We start from the raw sequence: 19,418 nt of genomic DNA, 5'->3' as shown, positions 1-19,418 counted from the left end.
AATTAAATTCAAACGTTTTAAATGGGTTTGACATTTTTCTTGCATGGACGACGCGGCCCCAATTAAACGGCTGACATTGACGCAGCCAGATGGAGAGCGGAGTATAGGAAGATCAAAGCATAGATAGCTGGATGGAATCCTCGCTAATTTATGGATGTGAATGACTGGCATGGGTAAGCAAAAGATTGAAATGAGTAAAGGCTGATTTACACGCTGTCAGTTGCTGGCGGGTCACTGGCATTCCAGTCCACTGGTGCCTTACCGTTTACACAGTGTCAGCAATTGAAAGAATTATTGTTGCGAAAAAGCGCTACTCACCTTGCGCCAGTACGGTAGTACGTAACAACACTCGCGTAGTGGGGTGGAAGGGGAAGCTGGCGTGCCAGCAAAACAAAAATATTTGTTCTGCTGGCGCTGCCAGCTGCTGGCATGCCAGTGCCGCACTGGCTTCTCCAGTGACTGGCGTTAAGCGTTTACACGGTACTAGTCGCTGGCATCCAGTGACTTTCAGCCTCGAATGTGTAAATCAGCCTTAAAAGATAATTTTTGCTGCGGCCAAGCAGTGGCGTAGCTAGGGTATGGGCCACCCAGGGCGATCCTTAAAATTGCAGCCCCCCCCCCATACATTTTTTTCAGGGTCATAAAGTCAGCATTTCTTAAAATAATAAATTGGTTATTATTAAGCTCTTGTTATTCGTGGATTTATATATGTTTTAGTGCATTCAGGGTTAAGAACCACACTAGACGATCCCATCGCGAATATGCCGGGGCGGCCCGCCATAGCTACGCCACTGCGGCCAAGACTCACAAGACTCGCAAATAAGTTTTGGCCATAATGAACGAATAAAAAAATACAAACCACCTCAAAAGTGATTAACAATTTGATTTATTGTACAATTTCAATATTATTAATTACATTGAATTATTGTATTGTAATATGAATTAAAGTTTAATATTTGTACAACGGTTTCGGCGATGGCCGCGACGCGAGACGTTACGACCGAGAGCGGCGGGCAGCGTCGTCCCTTCGCGGTCGTCTCGCTTGTTCGGGCCTGCTTTTCGCTGTCGTGCCGCCTTCGGTTCGAACCTATCGGTCCAAACTAGATCGCCATGAAGTTCACGCGACTGCAGAAGTGAAAAAGTCCGACCGTCGCCATCCCCGATCGCCCCTTTTACACTTACCCTATCGGTTCGTATTCTACATTACAAAAAACGCTCGACGCATTTTGTTGCACAAAATAATGTTCCATCGGCTTATATTAACGTCCCGAACCGATATTTGCTATCGTTGTTACAACATTTTATTTGTTATTGCAGGTTATGATCGAAGCTATGAAGCTCCTATGATTCATACTTTATATTTGATGACTAATGAAAACCTAAAATTTGTTCTAAGTAACACAGAAATGAAACGAATAAGATGACTTATATTGCAACGTCTCATCTTTTTACAAACGTAGAATGGTTTATCTCTGAAAAAGATATTCTTTTTCCTCTTTTCTAAATGATATCTTTTTGCACAAAATTTGATTATTGTACAATTTTTTATTCCTGTATAAAATGTAAGTTACCAAATATAGCCATTGTCACATCTCTCTCATGTGTAATTGCAGAAGAAAACTTTTTATTTAGATTAGATTTGGATGAGTTTTGGCATTGTATGTTGAATTATCAGTGTTTGAATAAAATTCGCGTATGGGCTTACTGATAATACCTTGCATTACATGTTTTCGTAATCTTCTTTGCAAAATTCTATAACTCGGGCACTGAACTGTATATCGGTTAGTCTCGGTCATAATCAAGTCCAGGATTTCCGTATTCCAAAAATATTCAATATTGTGTAAAATTGTTGCCTCTGTATCATCATCAAACTGCAAATTTACACCAGCTGTATTGCTGTATAGAAACCTTGGAGGGGCGGGTGCTGGATTTTATATATTATATTTATATCAAATTCAAATTCTCAATAAAACGACATCGTCGTTTTCCGAATCAATATCATCGTCAAGTAATTCTGAAAAATCACTATCATTCTCTGATTCCCTTATCAATATTTCCTAGTCACTCGCAATCTGCTACAAACATTTTGGACTAAAACTAAAATTTAAAAAGAAACGATTATAAGAATAAGTATAAATATACTTATTTTTTATGTACTTACGTCTAAAATGTGCACAAAAATTACACCAAAGTTGGTAAATTCAAGTTAGAATATGCGACGAACTGTGAACAACTATATTTTGTAAACAAATATACTCCGTTCAATCTTGAGACGACAATTTCACACCTTTTTTCGATGCATTATTTCATGTTTTCCAACAAGTTTTTAGGATCACTTAGTGATTAAAATTGAAACTCAACCCAAAATCCAAAGTAAAGGTAGATTTACTACTTTATGTATTAATGCATCCAAGTGGTGAATATACAAAAAAAATACTAACTTAAATCTCATTTGACTTTTGGATGTAAAGAGCTGAACAACACACAGGAAGTTACATATTATCGGTTGTCTCCTGAATTTCACTGCCTAATTTTCATTTAATATGTATTTAACTAATTATATTTTTTAAAAATATGAGAACAATTATTCACTGCTGATGAATAATTTCTTCAAGTTTTAAATTAACCACAATGCCCAATATTTTAACAATAATCAGTAATCTCTAACAAATACATTCCAATATAAACGTAAAACTCTTTATCGCTACTATACATTTCATAACCACTATCTTTATTCATATTATGTTTTATAATCTATTATTTGCAGAAATCAGAGTATTACTTATTGAACATAACAGAAAAGGTCTAGAAGAGTTTAATAAAAATATAACAATAAAAAAAATACATAGCAATATTAGGATAAAATAAATTAAATTACGCTCTCCTTTAGTTTTATACCTATTTCAAGTAAAAACTTGAGAAATGTTTGTCAACATTTTTTAATACACAAGTTTGTCATTTTGTACCCAATGGGAAAACTACTGCTGTCATATATGTCATGTTTAAACTGATGTACACAAATCCAGCACGCGCTTTCACAACTATTGATAATTTATTTTATGTTAACAGATATCTCTAGCTGTATCAGCGCAGTGGAAAAATGTCTAGTAACAGCGATTTGGACCGCCAGATTGAACAGTTGAAGAGGTGCGAGATTATAAAAGAAGCCGAAGTGAAAGCGCTATGCACGAAAGCGAGGGAGATATTAGTCGAGGAGAGCAACGTGCAGCGTGTGGATTCGCCCGTCACAGTAAACTATAACATTCGATAGCATCACCATATTACTCATTTTACCCGAGCTTAATCTGAAACTGACTTTTACAGGTATGCGGCGACATCCACGGTCAATTTTATGACCTTAAAGAATTATTCAAAGTAGGCGGCGACGTTCCCGAGACTAACTATCTCTTCATGGGAGATTTTGTAGACCGAGGATTTTACTCCGTAGAAACATTTTTATTACTCTTAGCATTAAAGGTGATATAATTATTTGAAATTAAACGATTCACATTGTTTATGTAGTTTTAAATATTGATTATTTATTTAGGTTCGATATCCTGATCGCATCACATTGATTCGCGGCAACCACGAATCGAGGCAAATCACCCAAGTTTACGGTTTTTACGATGAATGCTTACGAAAATACAGTTCCATCACCGTTTGGAGGTCAGTGATAGGCTTTGTTTAATTATATTAAATAAAATATGCACTAGCTTATGCACCTGAATGTCCATGTTTTGTTCCCAGTAATATCCTAACCTATTCTTCACTTACTTTAAACTGCCAACACTTGTAGGTGATATAGATGCTCGTGACATTGCAATATAAAATTATATATATATATATATATACTTGACATTTTCTTATTTGCACAACGCATTATAAATGCACGTGTTCATAACTTGTGGAATGATCTAATATTCAAATATGTATATAATTACATTCTGGGGAAGAAAAAACCTCAGGCTCATTAAAAGTTAACCACTTTGCAGGCTTCGAGTAGTACACATTGAATAAATATCTGGCCCAACGGAGTCACTTTATCTTTATATAAGTCTGTAAGGGTGGTTTTTGTTTGCATTTACCTAGAAATTCTCTGCAGAATGTTCTGTAAAAAATTACTATCGTTGTAGTGTTTCGTTCCTGAGACAAACTACGCTTATCCCACGATTTACGCAGTAGATACATTCCTGAAAATATAGTGTAAATCGACGCTTAGCACAAAATTTGTAATAAAACGATCAAATAGTATTCATGTGTATTTTTTAACATTTCTTTAAATCATAAAGTAAATGAGCAAAATCTTTAGCGACACGCATGCACTCCAAAAAGTAACTCATTACATGCTGCATGGCCAGTGGGAGAGGTTCCAGCCTTAGGTCAAGTGCAAGAAATGGGAGTAAATCATTAACCTATGAATATATTTAATTTGAAGTATTTTTTAAAAATATGTTTCTTCAACTATGTAAATCGAGGGATAAATATATATATATACATGTAAGACTTGCAATGAATTTTGAATATAAACGGGTATCGATTCAAATGAATATGCTTACTTTATCATTTATTCAGTTTCATAAATGTAGATAATATTGACTTGCCTATTAACGCTGCTCGGACAACCAGTTAATGCGACCGCCGAAGAGTGCTATCTTACATTATTAAATAAATCTCGGCAAGATATTCCACATATGTAATACACTGACATATTTTTACAGATACTGTACTGAAATATTTGATTATTTATCGCTTTCGGCGATAATTGACGGTAAAATATTTTGCGTGCACGGTGGCCTCAGCCCCTCCATTCACACACTTGATCAAATTAGGACAATTGACAGAAAACAAGAAGTGCCGCATGATGGACCCATGTGCGATTTGCTATGGAGCGATCCTGAAGGTTCGTTACTTATTTTATAACAATTGTGCACTTTTTTGCCACATAGATGAAATTAATTTTCATGTTTCTTCAACATACGCTTTGACAAAAAATTGAAAAATCATTTTAACTACATTTTTGTGATTGATTATAGTAGAATGTGACGTTATAGTATATATTAAATTCATTCAAAAGCTGAGCTTTATTGCCTTAAATTATAAAAAATTAATTTCTCTATGATGTGTATTTGTATACATTTATTTTAAATTGCTGTTTTTTAGCATGTAAAGTTTTGTTATAGTATGTTGTGATGCGTGGTACATACTATGTATAGTACTGTGCAAAAGTCTTTGACAATACAAAATTGCTATAACTTTTAAAGCAAGTCCTTGAGATCCATTAATATTTTTCAATGTATGCAAAACAAATCAAAAATAAATTTATAATGGAAATACATAATATCAATTATTATGTTATGTCTGACAGCGAGATATAAAATTTGAACAATTAGGAAACGAGATAGAAAAAAAATTATGGAAATGATACTGTGACACAATTAACTATAAAGTGATAAAAACGATTATAACAAAAATATTATTTATTAAAAAATTAGCTACAGTAGACCATATTACTACAGTATGAGAAATGATTAATACAAGTCTTTTTGTAGTTATAAAATCTATTAAAACTTAGTTGTAGATCTTAAAATATACAATGTATCATAGTATATTGTAATCATAGTAATTAAAACTGTTTTTTAATATTTCAACAAAATAATTTTGCTGAAAATTAGTATAAAAAATATAAGGTTTCATGAAGAAAAAATAATTATGCATCTTAACAGTGCCGATAATGTCTTAAAAATATTTATCTGTACGTAATACAACTTTAAAATTGCAGATACGATGGGTTGGGGAGTTTCTCCTAGAGGTGCTGGTTTTCTTTTCGGTTCAGACGTTGTGGCTCAGTTTAACCAAGCGAATGATATAGATATGATTTGCCGCGCCCATCAGTTGGTAATGGAAGGCTATAAATGGCACTTCGACGAGACTGTGTTAACTGTGTGGTCCGCTCCCAACTACTGCTATAGGTAAATATTGCATCTTTGTTAACGTATGAATTTAACATTTATAAAATAATATTCATCTTTTCAGATGCGGAAACGTTGCGGCTATATTGGAATTGAACGAAAACCTTTCGAGGAATTTCACCATATTCGAAGCCGCTCCTCAAGAATCCAGAAACATTCCATCGAAGAAGCCTCAAGCCGACTACTTTTTATAATATTACCGAAATAACGTGTTAAGCTAATAAAAGTGCAGCCGTTTAGTATTTTTATACACGGTGATTATGAATACTTGTGAGATTGTGTTGATACGTATCGTTTACATTTCTTTTTACGCTTTGGTATATTTTTCATCAAAATAGACGTATACAAAAGTGCTTTGAAATCGTCCGGCAATATTATTCTCGTTGCTTGAATCCAAAGCATCTAAAACAACGATGTGAGTGAGGTTTTATAAATTTTTTGAACGCAGAATGAGATATCATTCTATATATAATATAAAAAAGTTGACTCGTGATAATCGTGACGCATACATATGTTTCTTTAACGTCCTTCGTCCAATCATAAATAATTTTAATCAACACTGGTATTTGTTAAAGTACTACCAAGAACAAATTGTATGATTCTTTTTATTTATCGTGTAAACTTATTTATGATTCAAAATTTGTTCTTCGATTTTAGTTTAGTAGCAATTTATATGATTAAGTTATTGAAACTGAGTTTTGAAATAAAAGCGAGGACCACATTCATCCTTTTATTTGACTTAACAATTATGTACAAATATAATATAAGCAATGGTTACCCATGTACGTCTTTCTAATTGACTGTTATTGTATTTTTTTTTAACAATTATGAAATCGTAACCTCAACTTTCAGTGTTATTTTAATGTACCGGCATATATACATATAATTATTTGAAGACTTGCAAAAAATTACAGTACACATGTATTTATTTTGTCAATTCGTTAAAAATAATTATATATTTTTATATAAAAGAAACTTACACAAAATTAATTTTTTAATGCTTATTATAATATATTGCCCTTTTTATGCTTTTTATAAAAAATAATACGTTATCAAGGAATAACTGTTCACGATTAATTTATGGTAAAGATAATGATTTTAAAACATTCTACAAAAATAATAATTATCTAAATTTAATCGATATACCAGAAAGCACTTTTACATTTTTAATAATGGTTTCCAAATCTCGGTACGGCCTTTTAAGGGAGAATGATCTAATATGCTTATTTACAAACGTTAGTTGTATAGTTTCAATAATTTCATTACTCTTGATAAAATATCACCACATTTAGTTGATATTTTAATATCGGTATCTTCATCGGCTCTCGTCTGTCCGATATTCACTATAGCTATTTGTTTATTTTCATCTTTAGCTTGTAAAATAATTCGATAACCCGAAAACGTAGATAAGCTAGAACCGAGCACTAATAACGAATCGGACTTAGAAACTTCATCTTGAACTTGTTTCACCCTATTCTTAGGAACATTGTCACCAAAGAATATTATATCCGGCTTTAATATTCCTTGACATTTATCACAAGCAGGAACAATAAAGTGCTGAATTTGATCCTAACATAAAAATAAATATAAATATAATTTATAAAATATTTTATTCAATAAATAAATACCTCTGATATTTCAACGTCGCCATCGGGACGAATCATTTTCGTTTCAAATCTAATACCAGGATTTAAATCGACCAAAGTTTCTTGAAAGATATGTCTTGGTATCAGATTGTCACAATTCAGACAAATCACTCTATAAGACGTCCCGTGAAGTTCTATAACGTTTTTTGAACCAGCTTTACTATGAAGACGATCGACGTTTTGGGTTATGATGCATGAGATTTTACCAACCTCGAATTAAAATCAAATCATTTATTCACGGTAAGTTAATTTATAACATATTACATACCTCTTCTAAATGAGCTAGTGATTTGTGAACAATATTTGGTTTGCACTCAGAAAATCTTGTCCAGCCGATAAAATTTCTAGCCCAATATCTCTGCCTAATTTGGCTCGATTTCAAAAACTCGTTGTATTGTACAGGCTTATGGTTAGTTCTAGCGTATAATCCAACGTCTTTCGAGCGGTAGTCAGGAATTCCTGAAAGCTATCGTTGTATTACTATTTTATCATATTCGGGCCATCTTTATATAAATATAAATACCCGATTCGGTTGAAACACCAGCTCCTGTTATTACTACAATTTTTTCATGATCTAAAATGTATCTCGTCAAAGTTTGGCAATCTTCACCACTGACAGGGGTATATTTGGGAACATATGATATATCAGATAGTTTTCTGTAATTTTTGAAGGCATATTTTATAAGTCTCGAATTAAATTTAATCAGTGACATAATTGACGCACGAGCTGTCAATTTGACATTTTGTACTACAATGTTACCAGAGTAAAAAATATTTTGTTTCTAAATTACGTAAATTATATAACAATTTACTTTTAAAATTTAAAGATAAATATCAGTAAAAAAATATTTTTGCACCCGTAATGCTTGCAGTTTCAAATCGTTTCAAGTAAAATTGCAATACATTAAAAAAATCCTAAATTTCTACACTATACGGCAAAATAAGGCTACGCATATTTTATTTTTAAAAAATTGAAAAATTCAATAAGTAAGAAACGAAGAAAACGTCCGCCGATCACTCATATCGTTAAACATGTAACTAAATTGTAAGCTTTCAATAAAATACTACTGCAGCGGCTCAATCTGTGTCTTATTGCCACCCGTTCCACTGTTACTAACCTTCTGTCTTTCACTAAAACGGTGACAAAATCTTTCAATGTGAGAATTCAGGTAGACGTCGTATATACAGATTTAAAGAAAACCTTCGGTAAGGTTTGACGTGGATTATTATTAAAAAATTGTTGAAACTCGGTTGCTCGAATGATTTTACTCGGTTATTCTCGAGTTATTTGAGCGATTGCTGACAGTTTGTAACCTATGGCAGCCAATTGTCGAAAGAATATTTCACCACTCGGGGGTTCCTCAAGGGTCCAACCTGGGCTCTCTATGCTCTTTATGTTATTTATTAATGCCATAAATAAGGCAGTTACAACTTCAAGTTTTCTTCTGTATGTAGATAATTTAAAATTATAGAAATGCATTCGATCTATTGCGGATTCCTTGTTCTACAGAGTGATTTAGACTATGGAGATGGGCTTCCGTTAACCGTCTGCCCTTTAATGTTGGAAAATGCCATTCTTGCCCGATCTTTTTCGCACGTCAGTTTATTCCTAAAATCTCGGTGGGAACATTTTGACTAGAGAAACTTTCACTAAAGATCTTGGAATCACTTTTGAGAGCAAGTCGAGGTTCTCTTTGCACATACACGACGTCTGTGATAAATCTTCCAAGATGTTCAGCTTTGTTATAAGGAACGCCTTTCACTTTGCGATCCGACAGTTATTCGCGTCCTCAGTTCCAGTTGTTAAAAACCATCTGTTTCATAAGTTGAGCGGTGGTGTGGCAGCACTGGGAACTGTCAGAACACCGCCACAGGATATTTGATTATTATCCGTTCTTATATCCCAGCGCCTTTCTTTTAGGTGCGTTAGAATACGATTCGCTGAGTTCTCGCAGAAAGTTGTATATCGCTGAGCATTTCTTCAAACTTCTAAAACGTGCTGTCGAAAATCTAGCTATTCTCGAGAAATTCATGTTTTGGGTTCCAGAACGTCTTCGAGAATTACAATCGCGTCATCTTTTGATGACCGTTAGGGCTAGGACTTCTGCACTTGTCGACTCGTCTATGACTCGCCATTCGTCTCCTTAATTTGATCACATTGTACATTGACCTGTTTAATATCAGCACGAGGAGCTGGTCCGGTTCTTATCATTTAATAACTTCTTCATATGTATTATTTTAATTATATATTTTTTGTGTATTAAAATAATACAATTACTATTTTCAACCATCGTGGCGCATTGGGGTAACCTGCTAGGTTACGATGATCTTAATAAATGGGGTAAATTTCATACTATGGTTTTCAAACCAGATTTTTTTAAGTGTTACTGATTTTGGAGAAAATCTTTTGGGACTAAAATTTAATAATAAGCAAATAAAATTATTATGTAGTGATTAATTTTTAAATTATACTTTAGATATGGCAACATTATAATTGACAGGCGGAGCTCGATGAGGTTAAGTTAAGTTAATCAAAATATTGATAGTATGGCTAACGATTCATCAGAAGATGAATGTGACGTTCTAATAAAGGAAGCTATTGATACTACCTTATTTAGCAATAATTTATATAATAAAAATAGCGGTAAATAATTATAATATACTTTATTTATTATTATATAGATAGCTTTATTATATACTTTTTATGTTTTAGTTAAAGAAGTTGAAAAACCAAAAAAATCCAACCGTTATTTAGAAAATGAAGAAAAGCATACGGATATACGCGTTAGTGCGGATATGCAAAAGAGAGTCGGTGATAAAGTTTCCAAAATAATAAACAGCCAGATAGAATTTATCGAGCAAAAACAGCGTCTAGAAGTTTCTGAAATAGAGGGCGGTATAAAACTATTTGCTGATTCAGAAAATTATATTGATCATGAACTTATAGAGGAAAACTATATACAAAAGCCTAGGAAGAAGATAAAGAAACGGAATATTGATGAGGATCAGATCAGGGAAAAAGATCGAGTAAAGATGGCAGTACTCTCACCCGAGTATGTAAGTAGTAAAGAAGAATTGAAACATTGGAAGAGTAAAAGGAAGCAAAAGACTTTTGAGTACAAGAAAAGCAAAAATGGCACTCTAATATTGCAAAATACAATTAATAAATTTGAGTTTAACTAAAAAAACATGTTTTATTAAATAATTTTATTTACTTTCTATAATTTTCTAATACATTTTTGTGTTCTACGTATTAAATCGGTATAAGATCGGCATTTACTGGCGATTTCGTCAAAAACATACTCTCGATATTTTCGTCGTCATATGAATAATCAATTTCCGGATCAATCTTATCGAGAAGATTGACTGCAACTGCTGCAAATTCCTCCCATGCTAGATGTGTCATAGTATAATCGTTCATTAATGACTTTCCATTGGTCGAATGAACATCTAAAAATGATGTATTGATTGCGTCGATATTTCCAAAGACTTGTTGTTCATCTAAAAGTAAAAATTTAAAATATAAACGTAACAAAATGAAACGTAAATGATCTTTCTTCAATTTAAATCTTATTAAATAAAACAACTATTACTGATTGATATAAAATAGTTTTTTAAAGGCTGATGTGGTCTCATGTATGCGAATAAGTTTTTCTTTTTTGCTTAAGTTTTTATTTACCCGAATTTTACGACCCCTGATTTAGGTGAACTGCGCGAATGACCTTCAATGGAAATCTTGTAACAAAACGGGCAATATCCTTATAGGTTTGTATCAAAAAGAGCAGTCTCCAACCTTTAAACTATAATTTTGAAAAATAACTGCTCATGGATTCTACACGATACTTTGTGGATCACTAAATATTAGTCAGAATAATAACACAAAAAATAATTAATTGTGTATTAGTTGAAAAAATACTCAAATCAGGAAATGCGCCGTACTATAAAATTACGAAATATAGAGATTGCTCATTTTGCTTCTAGTGGCCTCATATGTAACAATTACTATGTGGATCACTACGTTAAACTTTAAGTAAGAGTTGGCAAAAGGTATACGCTAAACATTTACTGCAGTATGAGAACACAAAACAATAAACAGTCCATGTATCAAATGAAATTTTAGTAGATCTGCAATTAGAATTACTACCACTTTCTTATTATTGGTTTGATTTAGGAAAATATTTCATTGTCTCTTAACAAAGTTAAAATAGTACACACAACTCTACAAAGGATGTTCAAGGAAGGTCTACAATTTTTTTTTCTCATAAAGAAAGTGCTAATAAGAAAAATACAATTAGAAAATTTTGAAAAATAAAGCTGTGATACCGCTGAATTTAACTATTATAATCTACAATTACCTAATATATCCAGTAATAATGGGGTTAAAACAGATACATCTGAATTTGGTAAAGGTGTGGCGTTCCAAAGAGCTTGACACAGCAAATGTGCCACTTGCCAATGGTGATTTTCTGCTGCGTTTTGCAAAGCATTAGTGGCTTCTTTTATACCTCCCGCGTTCATCCACAGCTGTCGAGCATTCTCATCGGCCGCCATATTTACCAAAACACCTGCCGCAGCCAAAGAAGCTTCAACATCATCTGAAAATGAAATTATACATAAACAAATCCGTTGTTCATAAATATTTACGAAGCAAACGAACCGCTTTCAGTCAATTTAACAATATTCGTCAGAGCGCCAGTTTCGACGATATAATCTCTCGTTAATTTATTGCGTGACATATTCCCCAAAACTCGAATAGCTTCCGTAACCCAAGGGCTTACATTGCGTGATAAAAGTCGACACAACGCTAAAAATATAAGACATAGCACTCTTTTATCGTGTCTCATTGTGTTTATGTATAATCGATTCAACTCACCTTCACAGAAATGAATTTGTAATCCGCTGAATGCTGTCGTTGTGACTTGCTCTCCAATATGATAGTAAGAAATGTTATTCAACGCGGCCAAAGTGCTCACTGTTAATTCCACGCTGTCCGTAGGAGCATACTGTCTCAAGCTTGACAAAATCCACGAAAGAATGCGTTCACCGTAACCATCGCCTTCAATCACTCTGGTACCTACTGTAGGATTCATGCACATGTTTGCGATGACTCTTATCGTCTAAAATTACATTAATTTTATATCAAACATAATTGATATTGACTCTCGAATACCGCTTCACTCACTTTAACCATCACATCTTCGTCGGAGCCATTCGATCCGTCTAAATCACTCCCTATAATAATATTCTCCGCACTCTCCATTTTTCTACAAGGCCAGCTTTGCTTTAGATAAGTATCCAACACTTTCATCAAAGCATTTATTGCTCCTGGTTCATTATACAACTAAAAACGATCAACAAATTAGCAGCAATCTTGTTTTAAATATATATCAATATCAGTGACTCCTGTACTTTTGGGTAGGTTGGTTTTATATAAAGCAAAAGTATTAATATTGGAACACATAGTAATCTTTAGTTTAATACTATACATCAGGAATTTACAAAATATTTCAGCATTTGAAATAGTTCATTAATAATTCAGAAGATGAGATATAAATCTAGCATAATAAAATAAATTATAATTTCATTAGCAACTAACTACAAGCGTTACACACAGATCTAAATGATTATTGTATAAATAATACTAACGTCCAATCTTATTTCGTTGTTGCAAGCCACCATATTACCCAATATGTAATTGAGACGAACAATTAAAGGTGGTTTTTCCGCATAAGTTTGTAACAACTTCACAATCGATTGCAATATTCCATTTTGCTCGCACAAATTAGCACAGCATTCATAATCAGCAGATAAAACACTGAAACAAATACGTAATGTAAAAATTTCCCTAAGATTGTAATAATAATTATTATGTACCTCAAAGTTCTTGACGCATTAGTCTCCACGTCTAAGTCATCAATGAATAGACTAATAGTCTTGCAGAGCTCTGTTAACGTTCCCTCAGTAACAAAATCCAACAGAGCGTTACATGGTGAAGATTCGCCCGAAGAGTGATCAATCGGAATACCGTTCCAAATTGCATCACCACCGGCCATGTTACGAAGGGCTCCGGTTAATTGATAAAGACAGTGGCATCCTTGTTCACCGACTGCTCGTAGGTTTTCCGATCTCTATAAACAAATAATACTGAGAGCCTCCAACTGCAGCTCTTGTATGATATTACCATAATTATATGTATTACAGCTTCGTTAAACATCTTTAAATGAAGTGTCATTAACTGTAGAATACCGAGTGGTCGCATCTTTTCCAATATGATAGAATTCATTCCTAAAAATTTGAGCGCTCCGTATCCGTAAATCAGACATTCAGCGTCGTTCAATGGTTCTGCTCTCCCCAGTCCGATTATAAATAGTTCTGAAAATTAATAATTTTCCTTAAAATTATTTTTTTTATCTACAAGTACTCCTAAATATTTTATATTATTAACAATTTCTGTAATAGTTATATATAACCATTTTTATATTATTATCTAATATATCTTTGTAATAAATAAACATAAATGTAGTTTAAAATACATTATTTTTAACCAATTTTAAATGTAAGATGTATTTTACATTTTTCTATATTATTAATTATATCAATAATATATATTATAAACAACAGTGGTCCTAATGTGGACCCCTGTGGTATACCGTGAAATGTTATTTTCTCTTTGGAATAAGTATAATTTATTTAAATTTTTTGCTTTCTCTTTTTTAAGTAATTATCAAACCATTTTAAAACTATATTTTCAAAAACTTTCCTTCTTGACTAAATCTAAATCAAAATACATACCTAATAAGTTATCATTTAAGAATAAGTGATCATTCTTAGCGTTACGAGATACTTTAAATATTAATTTGCACACGCCAGAGAGATTGCTTCCTGTGACTCGTAACTGAAATATTAAATTTATTTATAAACACCTGAACTAATATATTTGTTCTGAAAATATAAAAAATATTCCTCACAGCAAGAATTATACGAGCCATTGCTATCAGCAGTCGTTCGTTGGAATTTTCCACATATTTATAAAGAACTTTCAGTATTGTAGCTTTTTCGTCTCCGTTGATATTCTGCCATGGTATTTCTTTTTCCAGTTCGTTATAAAGTATGGACATCATTTCTATGATATCCTCTTCGGTTAACAACTGAGAATCTTTATTTGATAAATTGTCTAACAAGTTACAAATAGACGGAGATTTGATAGTCTTCTTGAATTGCAAAGAATCCCGGTTCAGACGATCAGGTTTAACGGCTTTCGGTGGAGGAATTTGTACAGCAACCGATAGAGTATTTGTATTTGTCACATCTGAAATTTTATTATTGACAATTTTTAATGATAATAAAAACAGTTTTATACAAATTGATGTAACAAAATTCATATTATTATTTCATACAATCTTGATCATCGTTCTTTGATAAATCGTCTTCAGAGCGATAGAACAATTCGTTCGGATCTTCGCTTTTTGATTGAAAATCACCAAATAGTCTCCTTTTATTGAAAACATCCAAAGAGATTGTATTGTTTTGGCCTGAGATTACATCTTCGTCGTCTCTGGATGTCAACTCTGAGGACTTTGATATAACTGAAGTGTAGAATAAATTATGAGGAGCATGCTGATCTTCTTTATCTTCAGATACTGGTTAATGAAAATAATGTTAATGTATGTAATATATTTTTTAAATATTTGCTACAACAAGAAATCATAATTTTACTAAAAAACTTTAAAACCACATTTTAAAATTTTTTAGTGTTTCTTATATTGAACTTGAACTTACAGCTTTGAAGGAAGATTGACGAACGTTGATTTCCGTTCTTTCTGTGATGCAGAGGCTTAGGAAGACCATTCAACGACGGCAACTTTAATTTCGATCCGGAATTGAACTGATTCTCCACATCTTGATCCAATTCTACATTCAAACTCTTGACCTTTAAATATAAATCCTCTTTCTTCTTTCGACCAGATGATAACTCTGGTTTTTCATCAATGTTGTCCAAAGTACGATCATCAAAACTTGAACTTCCTTGCGGTTTCTTGCTGCCAATCACCGAATTCCTTATAGACTCGTTGCTCTGATGTTGTAGATACTTCAAACTGATTGATTCGATTATTATTGAGTATAATATATTTTATTTATTGAATACTTACTTTACAGCGCTTGGTGGTCTACTGGATCTTCCTAATTTTCCAAATAGCGTCCGTTGTCTTTCACGAGGAGTGAAAGGTCGTTGAGTCCCCAATGCACGAGGCACTCCTGAACCGCCAATAACATTTAAGCTATCGTTCATGTTTCCTACAATTCAATAAAAAATAATTATAAAATAAATACAACACTACCTATGTATAATATAAAAAATAATAATAATTACACAATAGAAGCATAGTCATACTTCATACGTAATAAAAAGCTCAAATGATACTTGAGCCACAATTTTAACTAGAGTAAAGAAGTTTTGTTAAAGGAAAATGAATAAGCTGGAATAGAATATAATAATACTTAAGATGAAACTGAATTCTAGACTATGAATTTTCTCTATATTCCTTTATGGATTTGAAACAGTGACGAATCAATGCCGTTGAGAAGAATTCACTACATCTTAGACAGCATAGAGAATCAACTTCATAAAACGGATTAGACACGATACTCATAACTGTAGGCGTAGAAATTGCTTTTGTAATGTGCGCAAATGAAATAGACAAAGCATCTCTGCATTCTCACTCTGTTCCTTGGTTGTTAGCCGAGTTTTAACCTCAGAACAGAAAGTGAATATCTGAAAGCTATAAAAATTCAAAACACTGCTCTGTTGTCTTGTAAATTGGCAGCTGTTTTGCATATAGTTTGTAGAGTGCGAATCAAGTAGAAAGTAAAAACACAAAGGTTCAACAGTATGTTTCAATCGCTGTCGCACTTGCAACTTGCGCCAATGAGGAGCAGCACTCTGTTATTCGTTTTTTGAGCTTTATAGAGTTGAAACCCAATGAAATTCATCGATGAATAAAGGTTCAGTATGGTGATGCATGTCTGTCACTCCGGCAACTGTACAATAATCTAGAAAGTACCATTAGTATTAGTGCTTGCCGTTCCACAAAGTGTCTTCAATGTGGATACTAGAAATGAAACCTAGGTGCATCAGTATCAACTGGTAACTATGAGAGCGAGCAAGGAATGGTACTATAAATTCCATAAACAATCATCTCCAAGAAAGATTATGCTGACTCTCTTTCGGGTAATTTTGGGGCACATGCCTAGAAAAAACACTTACCAGAACAATATATCTAATCTCGAGAATCATCTAAAACCTGAAATTGAATCAGAGACATGGACTTGTAAGTATATATATTATATTGCTTAATAACAATACTTGGCCCCATACTGTAAAAAAATTGTAACGACGTCTATGAAGAGTATATAGAAAAATTATCTTCTTTTGTTGATTTTTTATTCAATAAATTATTTTAGGTGTGTGATATATTGTCATAAATGAGGGATACACAACCAAATCAAGTCCATTTGGCAAAAAATCAGATGAGGTAGAAGAATGTTTAATAAAAATTATGTATAAATATAACCTTGACATATTCCAGCTCTAGCTTCAGTAATTATTTCAGAGCTTGTTTTATATTTATGTGATGATATATAAAACGGAAGCTGAGCATCGGTATCATTTTGTCGTTTCTTCATAGTGCCATCTTTCACAGAGAATAATTTATTAATAAGTATATTGCAAACTTATGAAATATTATGTAAAGTGTAAATAAGTACATGTATTTTTCACTCCACTACTGGTCACCGTTAAAACGTGACAAGGACTGTGCTGCAGAATAAAAATCTAGTTCATCATGTTTGTGTTGGTCAAGTTGCCATGGCAGCTAAATGACAAACTCAACATATTCATACTTTGATGCTTATTTTGAGCTAATCAATAATAGTCTCATTTTTTATGATAGATATGAGTTATCATTTTGCGTTGTTATGTCACTTTGTTTCATTGAAACTGTAATTTAATATTAAAATCTGATTATGTCAATCTTTGATACATACACAAAAAAAATGTTCAGAATATACACTCGGAACAATAATGCTTCTTTTTTTATCAAAAGCGAAATATAATATCAATATTTGTGTGTTAAGTTCTTATATTTACTTACTGATTCATTATTGAAATAGTACACATTAGAGTAAACAAATTTCTCAAACTGTGATAATATATTACTGTTTAAATCATTACTGCATAAAAACATATCATGGTTAAGGAACTTGTTGAACTATTCAGCTAATTAATTAATAAAAACATAGATGAAAAAAGGTACAGCACAGCTGGTTTTTTATGTTGACACACAATAAAACAACTGGGGTAATCATTTATATTTTGATAAATAAAAAATATATGTAATAAATAGTAGTTCTTCCTTAGGTATTCGATCTGAAAATTCAGATCGAATACCTAAATTTACTGTTACTTATTTAAATTCTTGAATATTTTCTCTCATGACTAATGCCTGCACTACACTCTCTGGAAGTTTGCCAAGGTTGGCCAAGGACGGAGAATATAGTGGGTTACTTCGGTTCTGCCCGCTCTAAAATCTCTTGGAAGTTGTCCGAGGTTACCGAGAACGGGAGGTAAAGTGGGGGTAATAAACATTGTTGGCGTTATTTCCGAGTCAAAGGGACCGAAGTCGGAGCTGCTCTTAAGAGCGCTTTCGCTCTCTCGCGTGCTAAGTGACGAAAGTGAGAGAGATAATGATATGGTGTTTCACAAACTGAGATAGAACGAGTAACTTGGTTCAATTTCAGTATGCGCGTAGGCATCCTATGGTAAACACGCATGTTGAGCGCTGCATTGTGGTCACGTAGTCAAGTTATAATACCACAAGCTTATCGGGGATTTCAACAGACTCTTACTGACGTCATTGAATATTTTAGGGCACCAAAAGGGATTAATTATATTTTTGATAGTATATTCTTCTAACAGATATCGTTATTATATTTTTTTTCATATAAAATTAAATAATTAAAAAATATTAGTGGTACTTGATTTTGTTAAAAAAAATCGTTTCGAATATCCTTATGTATTTTCCTAGATCGGTTTATATAAATGTCACACCATAACGAATTCTTATTTAGAATCGATGGCGACAAATTCTAGGATAGTCACAGATGTGGTGTTCGTATTCTGAAGTATCATTTTTATGCCTTATGGCATTTTGCAAAAGCCGACTAAGATTTTGCGTAAATTGATTCCAGACGTCATTCACGGCCGCCGTCCGGACTTCCAGAGAGTGTAGTGCAGGCATAATATTTTTAAACGTTCAAAAGCAATAATGTCAATAATAATTTACAATAAAGTTTTAACACAATCGGAACCGCGTCAAAAACTACCATCTGTCCCTTTGAATAATAATGTTTATTGTGAAAGTACTACCTATAAAGTGGGTGCAATTGAAGGCAATGTTCCGCACCTTTTATTTATTGTATAAATAAAAAGGACTGAAGAAACTTATATCTGAAATACATCAGTACATACATCTCAAACAGCTGTACTTTAGCTTAGATTCATTATTTGAGGTCGATTTTTATTTTTTTTGTAACTATATTCTTGCTATGATTTTTTCGAGAGTAGGGCCCCAGGAATTTGTCCTCTCCCCCCCCCCCGCCTCTCGGCAGGCCTGGATGTGACATCATCCAGCATTTGATGACCATGACGAATTTACTTACCACCAATCACTCTCGAGCTTGATCACTATTCGATCAAGATCAGAGCCATTTAATTTTCATAACTGCAAGGTTCTACAGTTCTTCT

General features: G+C 33.0%; 4 protein-coding genes across 4 annotated transcripts; 2 read left to right on the top strand and 2 right to left on the bottom strand.

The window, feature by feature from the left end:
- The first annotated feature begins 996 nt into the window (after positions 1–996).
- Pp4-19C (protein phosphatase 19C) lies at positions 997–6,690 on the top strand. The gene is made up of 7 exons (XM_088188526.1): positions 997–1,189; positions 3,070–3,250; positions 3,325–3,477; positions 3,548–3,666; positions 4,719–4,900; positions 5,780–5,969; positions 6,034–6,690. The coding sequence occupies exons 2-7, from the start codon at positions 3,101–3,103 to the stop codon at positions 6,161–6,163; spliced, it is 924 nt and encodes a 307-aa protein (XP_088044652.1). The 5' UTR covers positions 997–1,189; positions 3,070–3,100; the 3' UTR covers positions 6,164–6,690.
- LOC148233738 (NAD-dependent protein deacylase Sirt4-like) lies at positions 6,687–8,383 on the bottom strand. Its single transcript, XM_088188525.1, has 4 exons — positions 8,139–8,383; positions 7,884–8,074; positions 7,598–7,825; positions 6,687–7,538 (listed from the first exon to the last, which is right to left on the bottom strand). Exons 1-4 carry the CDS (start codon positions 8,326–8,328, stop codon positions 7,206–7,208), a joined length of 942 nt encoding a protein of 313 aa, XP_088044651.1. The 5' UTR covers positions 8,329–8,383; the 3' UTR covers positions 6,687–7,205.
- A 1,702-nt stretch (positions 8,384–10,085) lies between these two features.
- Positions 10,086–10,803, top strand: LOC148233737 (uncharacterized). Its single transcript, XM_088188617.1, has 2 exons — positions 10,086–10,259; positions 10,329–10,803. The coding sequence occupies exons 1-2, from the start codon at positions 10,163–10,165 to the stop codon at positions 10,796–10,798; spliced, it is 567 nt and encodes a 188-aa protein (XP_088044743.1). The 5' UTR covers positions 10,086–10,162; the 3' UTR covers positions 10,799–10,803.
- Positions 10,804–10,807: 4 nt separating this feature from the next.
- On the bottom strand, positions 10,808–17,480 carry LOC148233736 (armadillo repeat-containing protein 2). Its single transcript, XM_088188615.1, has 15 exons — positions 17,381–17,480; positions 17,188–17,307; positions 15,766–15,910; positions 15,395–15,711; positions 15,013–15,255; positions 14,584–14,924; positions 14,408–14,510; positions 13,815–13,987; positions 13,490–13,743; positions 13,262–13,430; positions 12,798–12,956; positions 12,489–12,732; positions 12,273–12,419; positions 11,971–12,210; positions 10,808–11,116 (listed from the first exon to the last, which is right to left on the bottom strand). Exons 2-15 carry the CDS (start codon positions 17,297–17,299, stop codon positions 10,869–10,871), a joined length of 2,895 nt encoding a protein of 964 aa, XP_088044741.1. The 5' UTR covers positions 17,300–17,307; positions 17,381–17,480; the 3' UTR covers positions 10,808–10,868.
- Positions 17,481–19,418: the final 1,938 nt, after the last annotated feature.

The sequence above is a fragment of the Plectrocnemia conspersa genome, unplaced genomic scaffold (assembly GCF_051122295.1).
Source record: "Plectrocnemia conspersa isolate PC_06_02 unplaced genomic scaffold, ASM5112229v1 ptg000007l, whole genome shotgun sequence".
In the NCBI taxonomy this organism is placed as follows: Eukaryota; Metazoa; Arthropoda; class Insecta; order Trichoptera; family Polycentropodidae; genus Plectrocnemia; species Plectrocnemia conspersa.
Note: the sequence above shows the minus strand (reverse complement) of the source record. Positions and strands in the feature narration are given on the sequence as shown.

Bases quoted from the DNA above. Each gene is read 5' to 3' on its own strand.
- LOC148233737 (XM_088188617.1), top strand. From the start codon at position 10,163: ATGGCTAACGATTCATCAGAAGATGAATGTGACGTTCTAATAAAGGAA. The intron at 10,260-10,328 runs GTAAATAATTAT...TTTATGTTTTAG, and splicing joins TTTATATAATAAAAATAGCG to TTAAAGAAGTTGAAAAACCA.
- LOC148233738 (XM_088188525.1), bottom strand. From the start codon at position 8,328: ATGTCACTGATTAAATTTAATTCGAGACTTATAAAATATGCCTTCAAA. The intron at 7,826-7,883 runs GTATGTAATATG...TTTTAATTCGAG, and splicing joins CACTAGCTCATTTAGAAGAG to GTTGGTAAAATCTCATGCAT. The intron at 7,539-7,597 runs GTATTTATTTAT...TTTTTATGTTAG, and splicing joins GCGACGTTGAAATATCAGAG to GATCAAATTCAGCACTTTAT.
- LOC148233736 (XM_088188615.1), bottom strand. From the start codon at position 17,299: ATGAAGAAACGACAAAATGATACCGATGCTCAGCTTCCGTTTTATATA. The intron at 12,420-12,488 runs GTGAGTTGAATC...TTATATTTTTAG, and splicing joins ACAAATTCATTTCTGTGAAG to CGTTGTGTCGACTTTTATCA. The intron at 12,211-12,272 runs GTTCGTTTGCTT...TTTCATTTTCAG, and splicing joins TGTTAAATTGACTGAAAGCG to ATGATGTTGAAGCTTCTTTG.
- Pp4-19C (XM_088188526.1), top strand. From the start codon at position 3,101: ATGTCTAGTAACAGCGATTTGGACCGCCAGATTGAACAGTTGAAGAGG. The intron at 3,478-3,547 runs GTGATATAATTA...TTATTTATTTAG, and splicing joins TATTACTCTTAGCATTAAAG to GTTCGATATCCTGATCGCAT. The intron at 5,970-6,033 runs GTAAATATTGCA...TCATCTTTTCAG, and splicing joins GCTCCCAACTACTGCTATAG to ATGCGGAAACGTTGCGGCTA.